The sequence below is a fragment of the Symphalangus syndactylus genome, chromosome 13 (assembly GCF_028878055.3).
Source record: "Symphalangus syndactylus isolate Jambi chromosome 13, NHGRI_mSymSyn1-v2.1_pri, whole genome shotgun sequence".
NCBI classification, from domain to species: Eukaryota; Metazoa; Chordata; class Mammalia; order Primates; family Hylobatidae; genus Symphalangus; species Symphalangus syndactylus.
The window spans coordinates 88,754,847-88,779,142 of record NC_072435.2 but is presented as its reverse complement, the minus strand read 5'-3'; the positions used below and the strand labels follow the sequence as shown (position 1 = coordinate 88,779,142).

General features: G+C 42.9%; 2 protein-coding genes across 8 annotated transcripts in view; one reads left to right on the top strand and one right to left on the bottom strand.

The window, feature by feature from the left end:
- MRPL42 (mitochondrial ribosomal protein L42) overlaps positions 1 to 12,997 on the bottom strand; it is a 58,813-nt gene extending 45,816 nt beyond the window's left edge. For 5 of the 7 annotated variants that reach the window (XM_063614291.1, XM_055237602.2, XM_063614293.1 and 2 more), the window contains exons 1-2: positions 12,750 to 12,842; positions 5,832 to 5,988 (exon numbers count right to left, since the gene is read on the bottom strand). The gene's annotated coding sequence lies outside the window, so the exon portion shown is untranslated. Of the gene's footprint in view, positions 1 to 5,606; positions 5,701 to 5,831; positions 5,989 to 12,749 lie in introns of all 7 variants that reach the window. The other 2 variants (XM_063614290.1, XM_063614292.1) reach the window with 2 other exon arrangements.
- Positions 12,998 to 13,136: 139 nt separating this feature from the next.
- The window catches only part of UBE2N (ubiquitin conjugating enzyme E2 N), a 35,525-nt gene continuing 24,365 nt past the window's right edge, over positions 13,137 to 24,296 (top strand). Inside the window, exon 1 of the mRNA XM_055237606.2 lies at positions 13,137 to 13,285. Within this exon, the coding sequence (XP_055093581.1) occupies positions 13,256 to 13,285 (30 nt within the window). The 5' untranslated portion in view covers positions 13,137 to 13,255. The remainder of the gene's footprint in view (positions 13,286 to 24,296) is intronic.

Here is a 24,296-nt window from a genome sequence, read left to right as displayed (position 1 = left end):
CTCAGAGGAAAGGGATGTCACGGAGCACATACCAGGAACATCTGACTAGTGTACTCAGGACAGGAAAGGCTTTCCTGAGGAAGTGCATTTAATTTGCCGTATAGTCTGTGAAGACAAACTGCTGCTCTGTTAGTAAAAGACAAAGTATTAGGCTGCTGTGCAACAACCTAATACTTTGTCTTTTACTAACAGTGGAAACTAATCCTATCTGAAATGACAGAATCAAAATAATTCAAATCAGAAATAATTCAAGAAAAATAACTATAAAGGATTAGTATTGATAAAAATATAAGGTCCTCTATTCTACTGAGTGCAATACAGATCACAAGCTATAAACTATTTTTCCTTCAAAAGTTTTCTTATGACCATTCCAAGTGAGTTTTACACTTAATATCTTCTCTATCCTTAACATCTTAAAGGGCTCCCCATGTGTAGGACCATCTTATTTCTTTTTTTAAATAGAAATTTATTTTATGTATTTATGTATTTATTTATTTATTTTCATTTTCAAGACAGGGTCCTATGCTGTCACCCAGGCTGGAATGCATTGGTGCGATTTCAGCTCACTGCAACCTCTGCTTCCCAGGCTTAAGCAATCCTCCCGCCTCAGCCTCCCTAGTGGCTGGACTACAGGCACAAACCACTACCCCTGGCTAATTTTTTGTATTTTTTGTAAAGACTCAGTTTCATCATGTTGCCCAGGCTGGTCTCGAACTCCTGGCCTCAAGTGATCCACCCACCTCAGCCTCTCAAAGTGCTCAGATTACAGGCATGAGTCACTGTGCCTAGCCAGGACCATCTTAATTATTTTCTTTATAGCTCCTGGAGGTCCAGCATGTTAGGTAGGCAGTAGAGTGTAGAGGTTAAGAAATGGAGTCTGAGAATCTAGCTGCCTAAATTTGAATCTCCCCTTGCTTCTCTTAACTATGTTATTTGGGGTAATTTAACTACTTAATATTTTCGAGTCTCAGTTTATCCTTTGTAAAAGTAAGATAATATGTTTTCTGGCTGGGTGCGGTGGCTCACACCTGTAATCTACTTTATAGAATTGTTGAGTGGAACAAATAACAGAAAGTGAGCAAAAAGCTTAGCAAAGTACCTAGCAGGTAGTAAGCACTCAATCAATGCTAACCATAATCATATCTTACAGATGCTTAACAAAATCTTGTCTAATAATTATTTGTGAAAATCTATACCAAGGAGATGACATTTCTTAGGCATTAAGAAAAGAAATAAAAGCCTTCCCTTTTGACTACCAGGAATAATCTAATAAATGTAACTAAAAATGAAAAAATAAATCTGGTCTAAAATGAACAATAATGGCCAGGCACAGTGGCTCATGCCTGTAATTTCAGCACTTTGGGAGGCTGAGGTGGGTGGATCACCTGAGGTCAGGAGTTCGAGACCAGCCTGGCCAACATGGCAAAATTCCATCTCTACTAAAAATACAAAAATTAGGTGGGTGTGGTGGCACCCACCTGTAGTCCCAGCTACTTGGGAGGCTGAAGCAGAAGAATCGCTTGAATCCAGGAGGTGGAGGTTGCAGTGAGCCAAGATCATGCCACTGCACTCCAGCCTGGGCAATAGAGGGAGACTCTGTCTAAACAAAAATAAAAACAAAAAGGTTGGTATATCTGTTAGGGTCCCAGAAGAGAACAGATGACTTACTTAAATCGGGATGGTTTCAGGAGGGTTTGTTTAGAGAAGGTGTCTTCACAGAAGTGTGAGTTGTATGTAGGGGAATCACAGAATCACAGGTAGTAGTAGTAATAGTAGTAGAAGAAGAATTTGGGCTTAGTAAAACTGGCTGTTCCTTCATGCCTCTCCAGGCCTGAAGGTACAAAGAGAGGGAGCAGTTATCAGAGCCCAGAAAAAGAGAGTCCTGCAGCAGCTACCTTGAGAGCGGCGGTAACTTTCAACTGAAGGGCATAGCCAGCCTGAGGTGACCTTGAAGGAGTAACCCAGAGTAATAATTACCCTGACCCCTCCATCTTCCCCGTCTCCCATGGGTTAAGGGCCCAATCTCATAAGACACAAGACTGCCCCCGCCACTGCAGATGCCAATCTGTGATGTAGACATGCGTGTGTGTGTGTGTGTGTGTGTGTGTGTGTATACTGGAAAATAGCACTGTAGGTGGATCTGGTTTATTTCATTATAGATATGTATATATATGTGTGTATATTTGTGTGTATATACACGTGTACACATCATATATAATATATGGTATGTACATATGTACACATCACATATTACTATATATGTGATTTGTGTGTAAGTATTCTATATGTAAGTCCTTAGAATGTATTATATTCACTTTGTAGCCTATTAGTTTATCTTTGTAATTCTAAATTTTTTTTTTTTTTTTTTTTTTTTTGAGACGGAGTCTCGCTGTCGCCCAGGCTGGAGTGCAGTGGCTCAATCTCGGCTCACTGCAAGCTCCGCCTCCCAGGTTCACGCCATTCTCCTGCCTCAGCCTCTCCGAGTAGCTGGGACTACAGGCGCCCGCCACCACGACCAGCTAATTTTTTGTATTTTTAGTAGAGACGGTGTTTCATCGTGTTCTCGATCTCCTGACCTCGTGATCCGCCCGCCTCGGCCTCCCAAAGTGCTGGGGTTACAAGCGTGAGCCACCGCGCCCGGCCTAATTTTTTTTTTTACATGGGGTCTCACTCTGTCACCCAGGCTGGAGGGCAGTAGTACTATCATGACTCACTGCAGCCTTGACATCCTGGACTCAAGTGGTGCCCCCACCTCAGCCTCTCAAGTAGCTGGAACTACAGGTGTGCCACCATGCCCAGCTACTTTTTTAATGTAGAGATTGGGGGGGGTCTCACCATGTTGCTCAGGCTTGTCTCAAACTCCTGGGCTCAAGCCATCCTCCCACCTTATTCTCCCCAAATGCTGAGAGTACAGGTATGAGCCACTGTGCCTGACCTATGATTCTAATTTTTAAAGACTTCTTATTACAGAAAATTTCAAACATATACAAAATTAGAAAGAATAGTATAATAAACCACTAGGTACCTCTCATTCAGCTCAACAATGATAACTCATGGCCAATTTTATTTCATCTGTACTCCCACCTTGTACCTTCTCCTATATTATTTTGAAGCGAATCACATGTAGCCTGTAATTTCATCTATAACTGTCTTGGTAAGAAACACTAATAGGTAAGAACTCCTTTCTTCTAACATATGTCATTATACAATTTTTAAAAATTGACAAGGATTATTTAACATTCTCAAATATCCAGTGAATATACAGCTTTCCAGATGGTTCATAAATGTCATATTTTAAATTTGTTTTGCTTGTTTGAATCAGAATCCAAATTAGATCCATGCATTTTAACTGTTTGAGATCACTTTTAAGTTTCTTTAATTTACACATTCCTCCTCGATTCCTCTCTCTCTCTCTTTTTTTTTTTCCTTGCATTTATTTGTCAAATAAACCAGGTTGTTTGCCCTGAAAACATTCTCACAGTCTGGACTTTGCTGAGTGCATCCTTGGGGCAAACTTTAACATGTTCCCGGGTCCTTTGTATCTTCTGTAATTTGTGATCCCAATTTTTAAAAAAAATGATTTCCTTAAAAATCAGTATATTAAAAAGGACAATTGCACTCATATGTTTATCACAGCACTAGTCACAATAGCAAAGTCATGAAACCAACCAAAGTGCCCATCAACAGTTGGCTGCATAAAGAAAATGTGAGATAGATAGATAGATAGATAGATAGATAGATAGATATCTCATGGAACACTATGCAGCCATAAAAAAGAATGAAATCATGTCCTTTGCAGCAACGTGGATAGGGCTGGAGACTATTATTCTAAGTGATCTAATTCAGAAACAGGAAATCAAATACCACATGTTCTCACTTATAAGTGGTAGCTTCACAATGGCATACATGGACATAAAGATGGAAATAATAGACACCCAAAGGGAGGAAGTTTGCAGGGGGACTAGGGTTGAAAAATTACCTATCAGATACAATGTTCACTATTTGGATAAGGGATACACTAGAACCCCAATCCATCCCCACCAGTGTGAAATACAGTCATGCAGCAGACATACACATATACTCCTTGAATCTAAAACTAAATTAAATTTTAAATAAATTTTAAAAATTTATCTTTAGGTAGCCAATTTAGACTTGTAAGTCTATGTTGGAGGGTGTAAAAAATTGTACTAGGTTTGGAAGCACTATTAGAGTATTTCATAGGTGAGTTGCCATATTTAGATTTTTTTAATTTATGAGAATTATTTCAGTACTTGAGAATATTTATCAGTCAGAAAAATTGAAGGGCTGGAAAAGAAAATCATATATGCTAGATTTATGAATGCAATTTTAAATGTTTAAATGGCCAGGCATGGTGACTCATGCCTATAATCCCAGCACATTGGGAGGCTGACACAGGAGGATCACTTGAGCCCAGGAGTTCACGACCAGCCTAGGCAACATGGTGAGACCCTGTCTTAGAAAAAAGAAAAAAAAATAATATTTAAATGTATTTAACTTACTCAAGTATTATTTTAGCTGCTAGTCTATAAATTGAATAATAAGAACTATTGCAGCCATCAAAAAGAATGAGTTCATGTCCTTTGCAGGTACATAGATGAAGCTGGAAGCCATCATTCTCAGCAAACTAACACAGGAACAGAAAACCAAACACCTCATGTTCTCACTCATAAGTGGGAGCCGGACACTGAGAACACATGGACACAGAGAGGGGAACATCACACACCGGGGCCTGTCGGGGGTGGGGGGCAAGGGGAGGGAGAGCATTAGGAAAAATACCTAATGCATGTGGGGTTTAAAACCTAGATGACCAGTTGATAGGTGCCGCAAACCACCATGGCACATGTATTCCTATGTAACAAAACTGTGTGTTCTACACATGTATACCAGAACTTAAATTAAAAAAAAAAAAAGAATAATAAGAACTATAAATCAAACTTGAAAGCTTGAGGAAAAACTATACTTTACTGTTACTTCAATCAATTTAATGTTAATTTTTTAAAAATCCGTAAATGACCAGGCATAGTGGCTCATGCCTGTAATCCCAGCACTTTGGGAGGCCGAGGCAGGCAGATCACCTGAGGTAAAAAATTCAAGACCAGCCTGGCCAACATGGTGAAACCCCATCTTTACTAAAAATATAAAAATTAGGGCAGGCACAGTGGCTCGTGCCTGTAATCCCAGCACTTTGGGAGGCCAAGGCAGGTGGATCATTTGAGGTTGGGAGTTCCAGACCAGCCTGGCCAACATGGTGAAACCTCATCTCTACTAAAAAATACAAAAATCAGCCTGGCATGGTGGCAGGTGCCTGTAATCCCAGCTACTCAGGAGGCTGAGGCAGGAGAATCATTTCAAACTGGGAACCTGGGAGGCGGAGGTTGCAGTGAGCTGAGACTGTGCCACTGCACTCCAGCCTGGGTGACAGAGTGAGACCCCCATCTCAAAAAAAAAAAAAAATTATGTGAATAATCTCGTGCCTCAAAGACAACAAAATACATCAACTTAAAGATGTTTTTGCCCTCATCTGTCAAAAATCACATCCAGACAACAACGAGAACAAAAACGGAAGCCGACAGAAACAGGAATACCTGACTTGGTAGAGCAAAGTCAAGCATGCAAGTAGCACCAACGCTCAGGAATTGGTGGCATCAAGTATTTAGGAAGGCAGGAGGGATGAGGGGGCTGAAAAGTGATGGAATATTTGAAAATCAGCATAAAGCACAATTAGACCTCAGACTCCCATATCTAACAGCCTACCCCAGTTGGAAATGGAAATACAAATCCCAAAGTTTCTGGATTTAGGAAAGTTATACCTAGAAGAGGGCAGAGGAGAAGAGTCCAACGGAAAACTGGAGAGGTGGCTGGGATGGTGGTTCACGCCTGTAATACCAACACTTTGGAGGTCCAAGCGGGAGGACTGTTTGAAGCCAGGAGTTAGATACCAGCCTGGGTAACATAGCGAGGTGCCATCTGTACAAAAAAGAAAAAAAAAAATTAGCCGGCTGTGGTGGTGCATCTGTAGTCCCAGTTACTCAGGAGGCTGAAGCTGAGGTTGCAGGATTGCTTAAGCCCAGGAGTTTCAGGGTTCAGTGAGCTATGATCTTACTACTGCATTCCAGCCTGGGTGACAGAACAAGACCTTGTCTTCAAAAAAAGGGAAAAAAGAAAAAAGAAAAAAGAAGACTTGGGAGGAGGAATGCCAGGTCTGTTTTTTGAGCCTGGTCTGCAGCCTTTCCTGTGATCATGTGAACCACCCCATGTCCTCCCAGTGAATTCCTTTTCTATTTAAGTCAGCCTGAGTCAGTTTCCATGCCTATAACCAAGAACCCTGACTAACGTAATATTTTGCACTTACTTGGTGACAATTCTATTAACATTATGTTTCCATCCCCCATAAGCCCATAAGGGTAGTTTTTTTCCTGCAACCTCTGCCTCCCGGGTTCAAGTGATTCTCGTGCCTCAGCCTCCTGAGTAGCTGAGATTACAGGGATGTGGCCAGCTTGTTTTTGTATTTTAAGGAGAGATGGGGTTTCACCATGTTGACCAGGCTGGTCTCGAACTCCTGACCTCAAGTGATCCGCCCACCTCGGCCTCCAAAGTGCTGGGATTACAGGCATGAGCCACCCCGCCCGGCTCCATTTACTTTTATAGGAACATTGCAGAATCAGTGATGGGTCCTACAAAATCAGTCTAGTGGTGCATGCACTTAAAGGTACTTAAAGCTGTCGCTAGGTGAGATAACATTCACAAACACTTTGTAAAGCATAAAACACTAAACAAAGCAAAGCTGTATTACTCTGATTCTCCTGGGTCTCATGTTTCCAAGGGTCTTCCATGTGAGATAGCACTCCTTAGGGACTGCCTATGACCCTGGAAGATCCCACTTAGGTCCTTCTTACAGGCTGGTCTTGTGTTGGTTAACAGTTTGTAAGTGCTCAATGTCTTATGTTGAAGGCATGAATATAAGCCACCAGGCAATTTTTCTTCCTTTTTTAAAATCAGTGAGCAGTCTTTTCTTCCCACACCCCCACCCCACCCACTGCCTGTTTGAGTCAGTGTTCATGAACCCTCCTCTCACAGATTCTTCTGTCTTGATCACCCACGAAACAGTTTCCCTATGCTGCAAGAAACAATAAGGGAACTTGCAAACACATACTTCTGCCTGATGACAATTGTGTATGAATTGAAATAGGACCTCTATCAAAGGTGACTGATATACCATTTTCCAAACTGAACTACTCTATTCTTTTTCTGCAAAGCATTAGTTTGCAGAAAAACTCTGTTGCTCTCCAGAAAGTCAAGTTGAAAGGTCTAGAGATTGACATAAACATCCTGTGCTTTCTGTAAGTGTTCACTTACAGATCATGAATCTATGGCAACCATTCTCAAACAGATGTTTATATACAGCCTGCACCGACTGATTTATTCCCTTGACAAGTATTTTGTGAGAGCATACATGTAGCAGTCCCTGCACTTGGGCCCAGGATACAGTGGTGACCAAGACAGAGAAGATCCCTGACTCTGAGAAGATCAGGCACATATGTCCTAAGTTATTGCCTATAGGGTAAATAGTACTTAGGTCTCTGCCATTACAAGACCAAAGTAGAAAACCTGGAATATTTGGGGGTGGGTAATGAGGAAGCAGCAAGGGGCAGTAAAATATTGTTTGGGGGAGTAAGAGTTTCTCATACAATGGGACTCCTCTAACGCCTCCAACATAGCATTCATTCTTGTTTGCTTGTGCCCTGTAAGATAATGCAAAGGCACTTGCACTTTGAGTCCCAGAAGGAGCAGAGACTGGAAAAAAACAAGAAGACTGCGGCCTGACAAAGAACCAAAAAAAGACTAATTAGCTAAGAGTTCTGGTCCGGGCGTGGTGGCTCATGTGTGTAATCTCAGCATTTTGGGAGGCTTGAGATGGGTGGATCACCTGAGGTCATGAGTTCGAGACCAGCCATGACCAACATGGCAAAATCCCATCTATACTAAAAAATACAAAAATTAGCCGAGTGTGGTGATGTGTGCCTGTAGTCCCAGCTACTCAGAAGGCTGAGGCAGGAGAATTGCTTGAACCCGAGAGGCGGAGGTTGCAGTGAGCTGTGATCGCACCACTGCACTCCAGCCTGGGCAACAAAGCGAGAGACTCTGTCTCAAAAAAGAAAAAAAGAAAGAAAAAAGAGTACTGGGCCAGACATGGTGGCTCACACCTGTAAGTCCAGCATTTTGGGAGGCAGAGGCAGGAGAATTTCTCGAGGCCAGGAGCTTGAGACCAGCCTGCACAACATAGCCAGACCCAGTCTCTACAAAAAAATTAAAAATTACCCAGGCATGGTGGAGGCTGAGTGGGGAGGAGTTGGAGACTACATTGAATTACGATTGCGCCACTGCACTCCAGCCTGGGGCAAAAGAGCAAGACCCTGTCTCTTAAAAGAAAAAAAAAAAAAAAAAAGAGTTATGGCTAGCACTGCTCAGCTTAGTGAAGCTGTCTGGCCACTGTCATCATTTATTCAGTACCATGGACCTGGACCAGCATCTTTTTGCTGAGTTTTGAGTGTATTATATAATTCCTGATCAGCATTGTTAGAGCTTTGAATACCTCTTGAGCAGTCTATCGAAATTAGTGAACTGAATACATACTTCACATTTTGAATAGGTAAAACATTCACATGGCTCGTAATTCAAAAAGTATAAGAGTACACAGTAAAAAGCCTCCTTTTTACATTTGTTCTCTCGCTGCTCAATATCCCACCACTGAAGGAATCCAATTAGTTTTTTAAAAAAACATTTTGTGGGTAAATAGTAGGTATATACATTTATGAGGTACATGATCAGTTAGTTTTTTAGATATCCTATTTTATCATATTTTATGGGTATAGTAAGTAGGATTTTTAAAAATAAGTTTTGGCCAGGAATGGTGGCTCGCGTCTGTAATCTAGCACTTCAGGAGGCTGAGGTGGGAGGGGTCTCTCAAGCCCAGGAGTTCGAGACCATCCTAGGCAACATGGTGAAACCCTGCTTCTAAAAAAAAATTTAAAAATTAGCCGGGCATGGTGGTGTGCATCTGTAGTCCCAGCTTCTCAGGAGGCTGAGGCCCACTTGAGCCCAGGAGGTTGAGGCTGAGGCTGCAGTAAGCCATGTTTGTACCACTGCACTCCAGACTGGGCAACAAGTGAGACCTTGCCTCAAAACATTTTTTTTATTTTATTTATTTTTTGAGACCTAGTTTAGCTCTTGTTGTCCAGGCTGGAGTGCAATGGTGCCATCTCGGCTAACTGCAAACTCTGCCTCCCGGGTTCAAGTGATTCTCCTGTCTCAGTCTCCCAAGTAGCTGAGATTACAGGCATGCGCCACCACACCCAGCTAATTTTGTATTTTTAGTAGAGACAGGGTTTCATCGTGTTGGTCAGGCTGGTCTCGAACTCCTGACCTCGAGTGATCCACCTGCCGCAGCCTCCCAAAGTGCTGGAATTATAGGGGTGAGCTACTGTGCGTGGCCAAACTAAATTATTTTATTGTGTATATTGAATGTATACAACATGATGTTATGGAATATGTCGTGTATCAATAGTAAATAGGTTACTATTGTGAAGCAAATTAACATATCCATCATCTCACATAGTTACCTATGTTTTTGCGAGAACAGTAGCTAAAATCTACTTATTTAGCATGAATCTCATACACAGTGTAAACTTATTACCTATAGCTCTCATATACATTAGCTCTCTAGGCTTGTTCTCAGGTACATTGGCTCTCTAGACTTGTCCTAAATATCTGCTACTTTGTACCCTCTGATCTACATCTCTGATTCTCCATCACTCCACCCCACAACCTGCTCCGGGTAACCACCGTTTTGTTGTCTATCTCTGTATTAGGTATAGTAAATAGGATTCTTAACTAGCCTTCTAATTTGAGAACCGTATCTCAGCCCTGTGACAACCTGTTCTTCTAGAGTATATCCTGTTCCACAGGATTTATATGAATCAGAAGTTCAGATTTTCATTTCCAGATGAGTTTAGTGTGAGCTGTCCTCAAGAGAGAAAAAAACAGAAAAAACAATTTGGAGAGACAGGAAAAATGTATACGTTAAAGTGTTAATACTCTCAGAGAATGTTATGCCATCAAACCAATCTCTACCAAACAAGGTTATACTATCAAGTTTTAAAAATCTGGTTTCCTAAAGAAAACTACACATGGTTCTATGAAATTACAAAAAATAAGTGATTGCTAAGTGCTGTGTACTGTTCTAAGTACCTTATACAAATTACATCATTTAAACTTCCCAACAACCACATGAAGGTAAGTATATTTAATAGGTGAAGAAAACAAAGGACAGAGAAATTAAGCAAAGTGTGTTTTCAAACCCAGACTGGGGGCTCCAGAGCTCTCACTCTTAACCTGAATGATACTTATGTCTGTTCTGATAGAAAACAGACAAAAGGAGGCCAGGTGGAGTGGCTCACACCTGTAATCCCAAAATTTTGGAAGGCCGAGGCAGGCGGATCACTTGAGGCCAGGAATTCGAGACCAGCTTAGCCAACATGGTGAAACTCCAACTCTACTAAAAATACGAAACTTAGCAGGGGGCAGTGGCACACACCTGTAATCTCAGCTACTCTGGAGGCTGAGGCAGAAGAACTGCTTGAATCTCGGAGGGAGAGGTTGCAGTGAGCCAAGATCATGTCACTGCACTCCAGCCTGGGTGACAGAGTGAGACACTGTCTCAAAAAAAAAAAAAAAAAAAAGCACCCGGCACCTCTTTTTGTTTTGCTTATTGTTTTTTTGTTCTCGTCTGTTCAGAATTTTTTGTCTTCAAGTGTTAGTATCCATCAAAATTACCCCTGATGTTTAAATGCAGATTCCCAGGTCTCAGCACTGACCTAGAGAATTAGAATCCCTGGGGGAAGGGCTCCAGCTGCAGGAATGCTTTTTTTAAAAACACAAACAAACAAACAAACAAAAACAGTGCCCTAGATGATTCCAAGGTGGGTGGCTGGTAAGCATACTCTGACAAACATTGTACATATGGCAGTTTCTTTCCCAAAATTGGCCACAACCATACTTTCCATCACATATATGCTGCTAGTTCCTAGAGTTTTGCAGCTCCCCTTTCAAGAGGTGGTGTCCATGTTCCCTGCCCTTGAGACAGGGTGGGTTTTGTGGCTGGTTGACTGATGGATTATGGTTATTGTGATGCCATGTGACTTCCACGAGGCCATGTGATTTCCATGGCTGGGTCAAAAAGGGCGATTTAGTGTCCATTTCAGCTTGCTAGAACACTTACTCTTGGAGCCCAGCCACCATGCAATGGGGAAGCCCAAGATGCCCCAGGGAGAGGCCCACCTGGAGTGAAATTAAAAGCCAGCACCAACTTGCTCGCCTTGTGAACCAACACGGAAGCCAATTTTCTGGTTGCACAGGCTGATGCAGCACAAGCAGAGTGTGCCTTCCTGCCAAGCCCTGCCCAGACTGCAGACCTACACACTCCCAACACAACAGCACTCCGCCTTTCTGCCTACCAGCATGAATTATCCTGGGTCCTCTATAAAATATTCTGAAAAGTATATTTGTCCAGTTTCATTTACTTTTGCAGATTCTTCTAGTCACAGAACCACCTACTGCAGACTTCTGGTTGTTTGAAATTCTCATTATTACTTCTGAACCTTGGCTTCTCATCTAAAACGTTCTGTTAATAATAGAGCCTACCTCATCTGTTTTATAATTGAATGACGTATTAAATTTATGTAATCATTTAGCATCGTGCCAGCACTAAATATTTCTTATTGTTCTTAGTAGGTTTCTTGTATTCAGAGCTCCAGTTTCTTTAGTGCACTATTTTTTCTCTCTCATAGCTCAATGCCATTTCACAGGCCATTTCCTATGCTTGGCATACTCTTCCCTACAAGGTCAGATAGGTTCTTACTCATCATTTAGGACTCCACTTATTTAAGAAGGCTTCCCTGAGTTCTCAAGCAGTTAATGCCTCTCTGCTAAAATAGCACCTTGGAGGAACCTCTATTACAGCCCTTAACACATTGGATTGTAACTAATTGTTTACGGGGCTCTCTTCTCCATTAGAATGTAAGTTCCTGGGAGGCATGGTCAGTCCTGTCTTCATTTATTCACCATCTACCGTCTGTTAGTGTGCTAGGAAACACTGTGGTTAAGTAGTTAAGGGCCAGGTCTTGGCGGATCTGCCTAGGGACAAAACAGCTCCTTGGAAAAGGTTAACTCTCTAAGCCTCATTTGTAAAATGGAAACAACACCTCCTCCTTACGATTGCTGTGAAGATGAAGTCAAGTGCTTGCAAACAGTCCATCACACAGCAAACCATCCGTCATCAGGATAAAATGCTTCCCCAACAATTCAATTTTCGGGCACCCCCACTCTAATTCTCTCATAGGACCTCGCACTCTATGAGTAATCTCTGGTTCACGGATTACTCTGGGTTCTTTAAACCTCTCCTTGGTCATTCGTCCTGTTAACAATTCTGAGTCTCAACTGTTAGGTCTAGGCGTTCAGAACCATTCTTCCCGCCTCCAACTCGCTCCAAACCCTTTTCCTTCTGCCTACCCTGGGCCTACGGGGCGTGTGAGAGGTCCGATTTATACAATTTAAACATCAAAACTCCCCCAACAGCGTGTGAGTAACTGGAGAGACCCCCAGTCAGAGCTTTGCCACCGAGTTTCAGTCTTGCCCTCCCTTTGAGGAAGGAGCAAGACGATGAGCCCCACCTCAGTCGTTCACAGCAGGGAACGCGCGCAATGCAGGCTGAGCTGAAAGAACGAACGCGTGAATGAATGAATGGGCTACGTCGGAGGCCAGGCCTCTGTTACGTCTTCCACCGGCGCGGGCGTGGCCACGGTTAAGAGAGCCGCGCGCGCGGGCGCGCGCGGGCCGTGCCGTACCACTGTCGCGGGCAGGCTCGGCCACGAGCGCCGGAGCCCCGCGCCTCCCCGCGCGGCCTCTCCCAAGTCCCTGCACCGCCGCAGAGCGTCACTTCCGCCATCCCGGGCCGCGGTTGGGCGGGGCGTACGGGGGAGGGGGCCAGGTCGGAGGGAAGCCCGCCCGAGCCCGAGCCCGCGCCCGAGCAGGGACTACATTTCCCGAGGGGCCTCGGCGGCGGCTGCGGCGCCGGGCGCGGCAACGTCCCCCGGAAGTGGAGCCCGGGACTTCCACTCGTGCGTGAGGCGAGAGGAGCCGGAGACGAGATCAGAGGCCGAACTCGGGTTCTGACAAGATGGCCGGGCTGCCCCGCAGGATCATTAAGGTAACCGCCCAGGCCGGCCTCCAGCTCTTCGCTCTGCTCTCGTCGGCTTAGCTGGGCAGGCAGCGCGGCCTCTCGCCTCCTTCGGCCCGCGGCCCGCCCGCTCTGGGAGGCCCGAGGCGGCGCGGAGAGGGGTTGGCCGCGGCGGCGAGGGAAGTCGGGTGCTGGGGAGGGGGCTCCGGGGAGACTTCCGGCCGCGGCGGGGCAGCCGGACAGCGGGGACCCGGGGCTTTCAGGCGGCCGCCCGGCGGGCTGGGGAGTGCTGTCCCGCGCCCCGGCGGAGGGTGGGGCGGCAAGGCTGCGGGTCTCTGGGTTTGGGCGCGGGCCTCCATAGCTTCTGAGACCACCCCCCGCCGGAGGCCGCGGGCGCGCGGGAATCGCGGCGGGGCTCGGACTCCTGGCGGGGATTGTGGCCCGACAAGGTCCCTCGGCAGCCGAGCCCCTCTTCTCCGCCCCGACTGGGCCGCGGAGGTGCGGCAGCCGCGGGTGCAGAATGAATGAACCGGGAGGGTCAGGCCGGGCGGGGCCCTGCGCCCCGGGAAGTGGCTCTGGGAGGCCCGCGCGTCTTGCCGCGGTCAGCACATGCTCGCCCCTGGTTGCGGCGGCTGCCTGGGTCCGGGGACGGGGGGGCCCCGCGCCCCGCTGCCCTTGCTTCCGCGATCTCTCTCTTCTAAATACGTTTCCGCTCGTTTATCTCTGCGAAGTGATTTTACTCTGGTTGGCAAACTCTTTCAGAGCTGTTCGGAGGAAATAGTTTTAACACAAGGCTGGGGGAGGGCCGCAGTTATGGGGGATTCTCTCTTCTCTCTTCTCTCTCTCCTCTCTTTTTCGTAGATATGAGGCCTCGCTATAGTGCCCAGGCGGATTCCAAAACTCCTGGCTTCAGAGATCTTCCTACCTTGGCCTCTATGGGGGATCTCGTGACATCTTTTGCCCCTTAATTTTGTGCGTTTTAATTATTAATTGGCTGTTTATGAATACTGTGTTTTGACAAGTATATATGGAACCATGACATTTTCGATTCTTTGATTTTGTAAAGTCTTAAGGAAATATCGACAAGCCTTCAGACGTGAGATATTCCTTGTCATCACAACAACTAAACCTTAAATTTTTGTGTCAGCTTTTATGAAGGAAATTAATTGAACATTTATGTGGCTAAATGCGCCAGTTAAAATGACTCAGTTGCAGCATCATTTTGCTTGATATAACCTGGTGAACGTGTGTGTTAATCTTGTTCATTCTTGTGAAATCTGTGGGGAGATGCATACTAAGTGGAAGACCTATTAGGCTTTGAGGATGTTGTACTGTATACCGCTTCATCCAATTGCATTTAAATATATCTGAGATGAGGAAGATGTCACTGACCTAAGGGTGCTGATGTAGAGAAATAAGACGTTTTTGTATGGTAGAAATTCTTAGAAATGAGAGAAGTAGAGCAGATTGTCAGGGAGCACTGGAGTCTAATAATGTGAATCTTCATAGTCCGAAATTTGTTGTGTGTGGATTTATCTAGGATTCTGTCCAAGGAGTTTTAATTGTCATATGTATTGGCAGGTCCTTACAACGTGGTTTTATTTATAATGCAGTCACATGGTCCCCAAAGATCATGTTTATTGAGGCCCCAGTTGAAAAATGAATAGGGAGTGATAGAGCCATACATCAAATATCCTTGTTTTTGTTGTTACTTAGGTTATTGACTAAGTATATAATGCAAGTTGACATTCATGATAATTCTTTAAAATACATAAGGAACTAAACATTTAACACGCATTTTTCTATTTCTGGTTATGAAGATATGCCCGGTAATATGAAAGCCTTGGATGAAAAAATAAATTCTGTGGAACCTTGTTTATAAATTTACAGAAATGGTTTAAGGCAATAAGTTGAAGTCCTCATGATTCAATTCATTTGGCACACAGTAATTTAATTTACACTGGGCATTTACATTTTGCTGTTCAAACTAAGTAGTAACTCATACTGTGATATATAATCTTAATTTTACGGTATCTTGTTGAGAACATCTATCTAATGAATGGTACCTTGATTTGGGTTTTATCTTATTAGTTTAATGTCATTTATAGCTTAAAAGGATGGTTTTCTCCAATCCTTAAACAGAAGACTAAAATACTAGATTTTTAAAAGTGTCCATGCTTGTGTTATGTAGGTTGTTCATAATCAGTGACAATGCTTTAAAAAAAATCAATTTATTTTTAAAAGTTGCCTCTTTTCTGTCAATCACTATACAAAGTTCTGTATGGTGGATGGGGGTAGCAGTATTGTCCTGAGGCAATAGGGACATGACTTTGTAGATTGGACTGTTAATTTGTTTTATTTCTGGGTAATCTTTGACTTTCTTCTTTTCTTTTTTCTTTTTCTTTTCTTGAGACTCGTCTCACTGCGCTCCCAGGCTGCAGTGCAGTGGCAGGGTCATGGCTTACCACAGCCTAGATCTCCTGGTCTTAGATGATCCTCCCACTTAAGCCTCCTGAATAGCTGGGACTGCAAGGTGCATGCCACCACACCCAGCTACTTTTTGTAGAGACAGGGTTTCGCCATGTTGCCCAGGCTGGTCTCAAACTCTTGACCTCACACAATCCACCCACTTCAGCCTCCCAAAGTGCTGGGATCACAGGCATGAGCCACTGTGCCCCGCCTGACCTTTGACTTTCAAAGGATGAAATTTAGTGTTGATATTACATCAGTGTTACCATTCTCATCTAATGAAAATGTTAAAATAAGGTGGCTTGATTTGCATGACTGTTAATATGATGCTTTCTAACTTACAATGATCACTATTTACATTTGTAGATTTCTTAACCATTTGATTCTTACAGACATTTTTGTGAACTAGACAATATATTTTGCAGTCTAGAAACTGACTTAAATGACTTTCCTAAGGTAAAGCTGGTAAGAGGCAGAATTTGGATCTTGATTAGTGTAACATTCCCCTGTCTGTTGTTACTGTAAAATGACTAACTACAAATACAAGATGATTTTCTGGACTACTATTCACCCAGTTGCTATCTCATTTAGATTCCTGTATCTAATCCAGTAGCTAATTCTGTAGGTTCTGCTTTCAATATATGCACTAAATCAGACACTTTCCCCCCTGTGTCTTTCAAACATCTGTTCACTTCCATCATTTACTGCCTGGCCTCCTGTATTAGCCTACTTTGGAGCAGCAGCTAGTGTTATCTTCTTAAAATATAGACCATGTTACTCCCCTGCTAAAAACTCTGTAGAGGTTCTCATCACACTTACATTAGAATCTTGCCTTTCCCCCCCTTAGCTATAAGGCCCTACATTCATCTGGGATGCCTACTTCTGAGCGCATCTGCACTTCTCTTCTTGGGTCACTCCACTGTGGCCACACTGTTGCTTTGCTGTACCCTGAACAATAAGTGGTTGAGCTTATTCCAGTCACAGGACTTTCCTCCTGTTTGCTGCATTGCTTGCTTTGTCCAGTTGTTCCGTTCTTAGCTCATATGTCATACTCTCTACCTAACCTGTCCCCTATAAACCAGTTTCCCTTTTTCCTCCCCCACAATTTTATCCTCCTATCTCCCTTTCTTCTGTATAAGTGCTTATTACTGTTCAAAGTTACGTTATTTACTGTTTATTTCTCTCTATTCCCCATTAAACCTTCATGAAGTTAGGGATTCTTGGATATCCCGGGCATTGCTCATTCATGCCTAGACCAATCCTTGGCACATAGTAGATACTGAAATATTAATAGACTAACTGAATAGATGAGCCTTAATCTCAATAAGCGATAATTTTTGACATTGTTACTGCTTGGTATATTCTGTCTGAACCAATGTCTGAGCTAAAAGTTAAAGCTAGTCTCATTTTCCACCCATAAGCTCATCTAAAAACCAACATCAATCTTCTACATTATTTCTTTTTTGTGTGCCTACTCTGCTTATGTATCTTTTGTTATTAACTAGGAAATGCACACATAGAGCACATTGGAAAGGCTCTGAAGGATACATAGAGAATCCCTCATCTGTCCTTCAGCATTCCAGTTCCCCTGCTTAGACAACCACTGTTTTTGTTTGTTTTTTGAGACGGAGTCTCTCCCTGTTGCCCAGGCTGGAGTGCAGTGGTACAACCTTGTTTCACTGCAAACTCCACCTCCCAGGTTCAAGTGATTCTCCTGCCTCAGTCTCTTAAGTAGCTGAGACTACAGGCACGTGCCACCATGCCTGGCTAATTTTTAGTAGAGATGGGGTTTCTCTATGTTGGCAATGCTGGTCTCAAACTCCTCTTCTCAAGTGATCCATCCACCTGCCTCAGCCTCCCAAAGTGCTAGGATTACAGGTGTGAGCCACTGCACCCGACTTCAACCACTATTTTTATTGTGTATCCTTACAAGAAGACCAGAGCAACTCTCTGCTATAAGTTAGGCGTCTTCTCCTCATGCAAATACCTTGATTCCCTTCTGTTCCCCTCTAACCACCTATGTATCTTCAAGTTGCCTTTTTTATTTTTTTTAAGAGACAGATCGCTGCTTTGTTGCCCAGGCTGGAGTGCAGTGGCTTTCCACAGGCGTGATCATAGTACACTATATACATACAGCCTCAAATTCCTGATATCAGGTGATCCTCTACTTTCAGCCTCCAGTATCTGGGATTACAGGCATGCATCATAGTGTCCCGCTTTGGCTCATTTTTTTTTTCCAAAGGGCTGTTTAATGGAACCTTATGGTTAGACTTTATTTTATTTTTTTAAATATTGGAAATTTAATACTTTTTCAATAGAGATGGGGTCTTGCCATGTTGCCCAGGCTGTTCTCGATCTGCTAGGCTCAAGTGATTCTTCCACCTCGGCCTCCCAAAGTGCTGGGGTTACAAGCGTGAACCACTGTGCCTGGCCTAGACTTTATTGTAACTAATTGCTTATTCATAACTTTCAGAATGTTTCCTAAATTGTGTTATATAAAAAATGCTGTAATGAAGTTTTGTATGTATGGCATTTTGCACAAGTGTGAGTGATATTGAGTCTTGATAGTTCTGTTTTAAGCTAGAATCTTTGGTTTCGTTTTTCTGCCTTATCTTCTGGACCAAAGCTCTTTTAGCCAATAAAAGTGACTGAAGCTGGGCACGGTGGTTCACACCTGTAATAACAGCTCTTTGGGAGACTGAGGCCCAAGGATTGCTTGAAGCCAGGAGTCGAGACCAGCCTGAGGAACATAGTGAGATCTCCGTCTCCACCAAAAAAAAAAGTGAACAGTTAAAGCTTAAAGTCACAAAGGTTAAGAGGACCTAAAATGTCCCTCAAATGAGAGGTTCTGAATAATCCTGTCATAAAGAAGAATCACTTTCGGGAACTGATAAGTGAGATCTATAGTTACGGCCTTGGTCAAAACCAAATCTGTTTCAGCTTTACGTGTTACATTGATATAGTGACTGACATTCCTTTAATCGTCTTTTCAGAATTAATCATGAGGGCTGGGCACTGTGGCTCATGCCTATAATCTCAGTACTTTGGGAGGCTGAGGCGGGAGGATCCCTTGAGCCCAAGGTTTCGAGACTGGGCTGTACAACATAGTGAGACCTTGTCTGTACAAAAAAATAAAATGAAAACTAGCCAGGTGTTGTGGCACACATCTGTAGTCCCAGCTACTCAGGAGACAGATGGGAGGATTGGTTTGGCCCAGGAAGTTGAGACTGCAGTGAGCCTAGGTCGCGCAGGTCGCGCCACTGCACTCCAGCCTGGGCGACAGAGTGAAACCCTATCTCAAAATAGTAATAATTATAATAATGAAAATGATAAAATACAGTCTTGGGAAAAAGTAGTTAACTTACCCTAGGGGTTGACTTATTTGATTAAAACCTAGTGAGTCAACCTGCTGGAATTAGAATGTTACCAGTCTTTCGCAAAATTTACTTTATGTCTCCCTTCCCCACTGGTCCCTTGTCTATGGTGCTGAAAAATTTACTCAAAAAAATACATTTAATTAATTTTTTGAGACAGGGTCTCTGTCACCCAGGCTGAAGTGCAGTGGAAAACTTTTCTATTTGGTGTGATTTAGCCTCAAATTCTTAAAAATCGGATACGGATGATTTTACATTGAGACTTCAGTTTACTTTTTTAATAGGATTTTTTGAAGTACACGCATTATTTTTTCCTATTACTGTTTAAAAGCCACTCATTTGATAGGTATTCTAGTGCATAGCGTATTTTTTTTGGTAAGAAAAGTGATTTAGAAAACTCACCATTTATTTATTTATTTATTTATTTGAGACAGGAGTCTTGCTCTGTTGCCCAGGCTGGAGTGCAATGGCACAATCTTGGCTTACTGCAACCTTTGCCTCCCAGGTTCAAGCAGTTCTCCTGCCTCAGCCTCTGGAGTAGCTTTACTCTCTGCGTTGGACTTTTTTTTTTTTTTTCTTTTTTTTGAGATGAAGTTTTGCTGTTGTTGCCCAGGCTGGAGTGCAATGGCGTGATCTCGGCTTACTGCAACCTCTGCCCCCTGGGTTCAAGCAATTCTCCTGCCTCAGCCTCCCTAGTAGCTGGGATTACAGGTGTATGCCACCATGCCCAGCTAATTTTTGTATTTTTAGTAGAGGCAGGGTTTCACCATGTTGGTCAGGCTGGTCTCGAACTCCTGACCTTTGGTGATCTGCTGCCCTCAGTTTCCCAAAGTGCTGGGACTACAGGTGTGAGCCACTGCGCCTGGCCTACCTGTTGTTTTAAGCTCTGAAAATACTTTTCTGATAATGTTTTTTTCCAGCTAAAAAAGGCATGGAAAAGTTACCATGATGTTTCAGAAATATACCTACCTCCGGGTGGGGGCAGGGGAACTTAGCCAGGTATGGTGGTTCATGCAGTAATCCTAACAGAAGACTGAGGCAGGAGGATCCTTTGAATCCAGGAGGCCAAGGCTGCAGTGACCTATTAGTGGCACCACTGCACCCCAGCCTGGGTAATAGAAGCAAGACTCTGTCTCTTAAAAAAAAAAAAAAAAAAAAAAAAAAAACTCATGATGAAGACGGATTTGTTATAAGTTGTAATTAAAATCACCTTTGGAATTAAAAAAAAAACTTGTAAAAAATTTGACCAGGAACAGTGGTTCTTTAGTTCTTTCAGTTGTCTCACTGAAGAATTTTCTGACCTCTTCCTAGGAAAAAAAGCTATTTTTTTTAACGTATGACTTCTGAGGATTCAGATTCTTGCCAAGTTTATTTGTGGATTCCCTAGGTCTCCATGTGCTCCATGTTAAGAATCCCTGGACTGCTTTTGGTAGTGATTAAACTTTCAGGCTCTAAAGATACTGTTTTAATATACTATCTAATGTTTTGATTATGAAATGTGAACATAACTGAAAGTAAGTTAAAAATAGCAGTCAGTTCAGTATTCTTTTTTAAGTTCCTCTGTGTCAAGCAGTTCTTTAGTCCAGATTGATCAACTCCCGCACAATCGAAATTAAGTTTTGTCAAATTATCAAGCACTTTTAGTATTCATTGTGCTAAATGACTGTGACTGGAAATGTTATGCATTTGCTTTGCTGAAGTTTGGAATTTTTTCCACACGTGTTAATGACCACTCTTAAAACCAGACTTTTTTGGTTTTTTTTTTTTTTTTTTTTTTTGAGATGGAGTCTCGCTCTGTCGCCAGGCTGGAGTGCAGTGGCATGAACTCAGCTCACTGCAATCTCCACCTCCCAGGTTCAAGCGATTCTCCTGCCTCAGCCTCCCGAGTAGCTGGAATTACAGGCACGTGCCACCACACCCAGCTAATTTTTTATTTTTGGTAGAGACGAGTTTCACCATGTTGGCCAGGATGGTTTCAATCTCCTGACCTCGTAATCCACCCACCTCGGCCTCCCAAAGTGCTGGGAGTGAGCCACCAGAGTTTTACACATTAGAGAATGTCTGTTCTATCCCTTTCTTTCTCTGGTGAGGAATTTGGAGGCCAAAGAAGTTGGATGACCAGATTCCTGATGTACAATTCGGTTCTTCTTTTTTCCCTATACCTTATAGGATAATTTACCTGTGTAAATGGATTTAAGAAGGAAATATGCTACAGATTCAAGTTGTATGGATTCTGAACACACATTGTATTTTCTGTTATAATGAATTATGAATGCATATGTGCTATAGAAATAAATACTAGAAACAAGGAAATGAGGACAGCAGCATCCAGCAGGGGTTTTTGACATTACAATTATAGTAATCATAGTTCTGATTTAGGTGCCAAATTTGTATCTTATACAGTGCTGCTTTCTAAAAACAAAATAAATCTGAGAGGCATAGTATATGTAATAATATATCAAGAAAAAGAATTCTTATGTGTGTATGTGAAAAACGAGTTGGACTGTTGTTTCATTATAGAGTTGAAATTTTCTTTGCAAATGTAATGTATGAAGGAATCAACGTGGATATACCAATTAGGGGATGAAATAATAGGGAATCTTTTAACTTCAGCTCAAATCTTAGCAGCTTTTAAAATTTCTTCCCAAGTGAAGTGATTGATGCCCCTAGGGTCTCTTGTGGCAGAAACATGACTGTGTGGTTGGAAGAACTGGATAATTGGTTAAGAGTCCTCAGAATCAACAGAAATACTTCATTATTATTCATTCTTTCAAGGGCTACATGACACCATTGGGGGCATTTTATATTTTTTAAAAATCCTGGCCAGGCGCGGTGGCTCACGCCTGTAATCCCAGCACTTTGGGAGGCCGAGGCAGGAGGATCACAAGGTCAGGAGATCGAGACCATCCTGGCTAACACGGTGAAACCCCGTCTCTACTGAAAATACAAAAAAATTAGCCGGGCGTGGTGGCGGGTGCCTGTAGTCCCAGCTAGTCGGGAGGCTGAGGCAGGAGAATGGCGTGAACTTGGGAGCGGCAGAGCTTGCAGTGAGCCGAGATCGCGCCGCTGCACTCCAGCCTGGGCAACAGAGTGAGACTCCGTCTCAAAAAAAAATAATCCTGGATGAAGCTATTCTAAAATTTGAGTACTTAGGCACAGACATTTTTACAGTTTTGAATTGGCCAGTAACTGAGATGCTTCTGAATAATTAGGATTCTACTGTAATTTAAAGTAATTTTAGATACTGGTTTCAGAATCTAAGATTGACATATTTTGTGTTGAAACAATTGGCTATGTTGTCTTTAGATTTTCAGATTTTTTTTTAGTTTTCAATACCTTCACATTATGTCTCTGTCAGTTTGGTTAATTTTGGGCAAATGAATTTATATTTTCAAAGTCTTTACAGTTCTAGGGATTGAAGGCATTGTAGTTAAGGAAACACTAGAAAGAACTGTAACATTTATATCATGAGACTACTGGTGATTTTTTTATTGCTGTATAACTTTCTTAAGATTACTTTATAGCTTATATTCAGGAAAATGTTAGTAAGTAGCTGTTTTTGTTTTGTTTTTTTGTGACTCTTAAAGACAGCTAGATTACCATCTTAGTATGAGGCAGGGACAAAGTGGTTTTAGTAACATAGGCCGATCCCAAGGCCAAATTTCAGTTTTCTGTAACCTTGTGATTTGTGTATCTCTTTATCCATTCATGAGATTTTTTTTTCAGTTCAATTAATTGGACATTCATTGAATGCATAATATGCATTTACCGGTAAGCCAGGTGAACAAGAAAGGCATCCCTATGTAATGGAAAACACAGTCATGAAACATGAAATTTCTGTGGCCCAGGCTGGAATGCAGTGACGTGATCTTGGCTCACTGCAACCTCCGCCTCCCGGGTTCAAGCAATTCTCCTGCCTCAGCCTCCTGAGTAGCTGAGATTACAGGTGCATGCCACCACACCCGGCGAATTGTGGTATTTTTTAGTAGAGACAGGGTTTCACCATGTTGGTCAGGCTGGTCTCGAACCTTGTGATCCGCCTGCCTCGGCCTCCCAAAGTGCTGGGATTACAGGCAGGAGCCACCGTGCCCAGCCGAGGAAGTGTTTTTAAACTTGAAGAGTAAGAGTTTGCCGGGCCAAGAGAAGGAGGGAGTGTGGGTGAGTTTTGGGCACATGGGGCAGCAGATATGAAAGCTAGAAGGAGAGACAGAAAGCATGGCATCATCTAGAAATATAGTATGTGATGGATAATAGAATCAGGGTCTCATCAAAAATAATTATTACTGTTTAATGACTGTGTTCAAAGAGTTGGCATCAAGAATTGTTAGGCAAACAAAGTGTTTCTAATTATGCAATTCGTGTTTAGTCTGTGACCTATTCACCAGCGTGCAGTGTGGCAACTGTTCTGAAGTGAGGTTGGTCATATAATTTTTATTATGTAAAAATAGACATCTTTCATTGGCATTGTGTAACAGGCACTGTTCTAAGCATGTTACATGCATTAATTTACTTAATTCTAATTGCAGTTTTATGATGTATGGATATTAGTATTATTCCTATTTTATAGCCATGGGAACCTGCACAGAGGGATTTATTAGTTTGGAGAGCTGTGATTTGAACCCAGGTGGTCTGATTCTGTAGACTGTGGGTACTGAAGATAGAATACGCCAGAACATATCTATTCCTAGATAATAACTGGCAGTGCATGTATTTTTATACTGTATCATTTGGACACATGAAGTGGAAACATGTTTAAGAACAGGATCTAAGTGCTTAGCTTACTTGTTTTGGGGTTGTGTTTTGTTTGGTTGGCTTTTCTTGAGACGGAGTTTTGCTCTTGTTGCCCAGGCTGAAGTGCAGTGGCACGATCTCAGCTCACTGCAATCTCCACCTCCCAGGTTCAAGTGATTCTCCTGCCTCAGCCTTCCGAGTAGCTGGGATTACAGGTGCCCGCCACCACACCTGGCTAATTTTTGTATTTTTAGTAGAGACGAGGTTTCACCATGTTGGCCAGGCTGGTCGAACTCCTGACCTCGTAATTTGCCCGCCTTGGCCTCCCAAAGTGGTGGGATTACAGGCATGAGCCACTGCGCCTGGCCGTGTTTTTGTATTTTGTTTTGTTTTGTTTTGTTTTTTTTAAGATAGGATCTCACTGTGTTGCCCAGGCATGATCATGGCTCACTGCAGCCTCAGCCTCC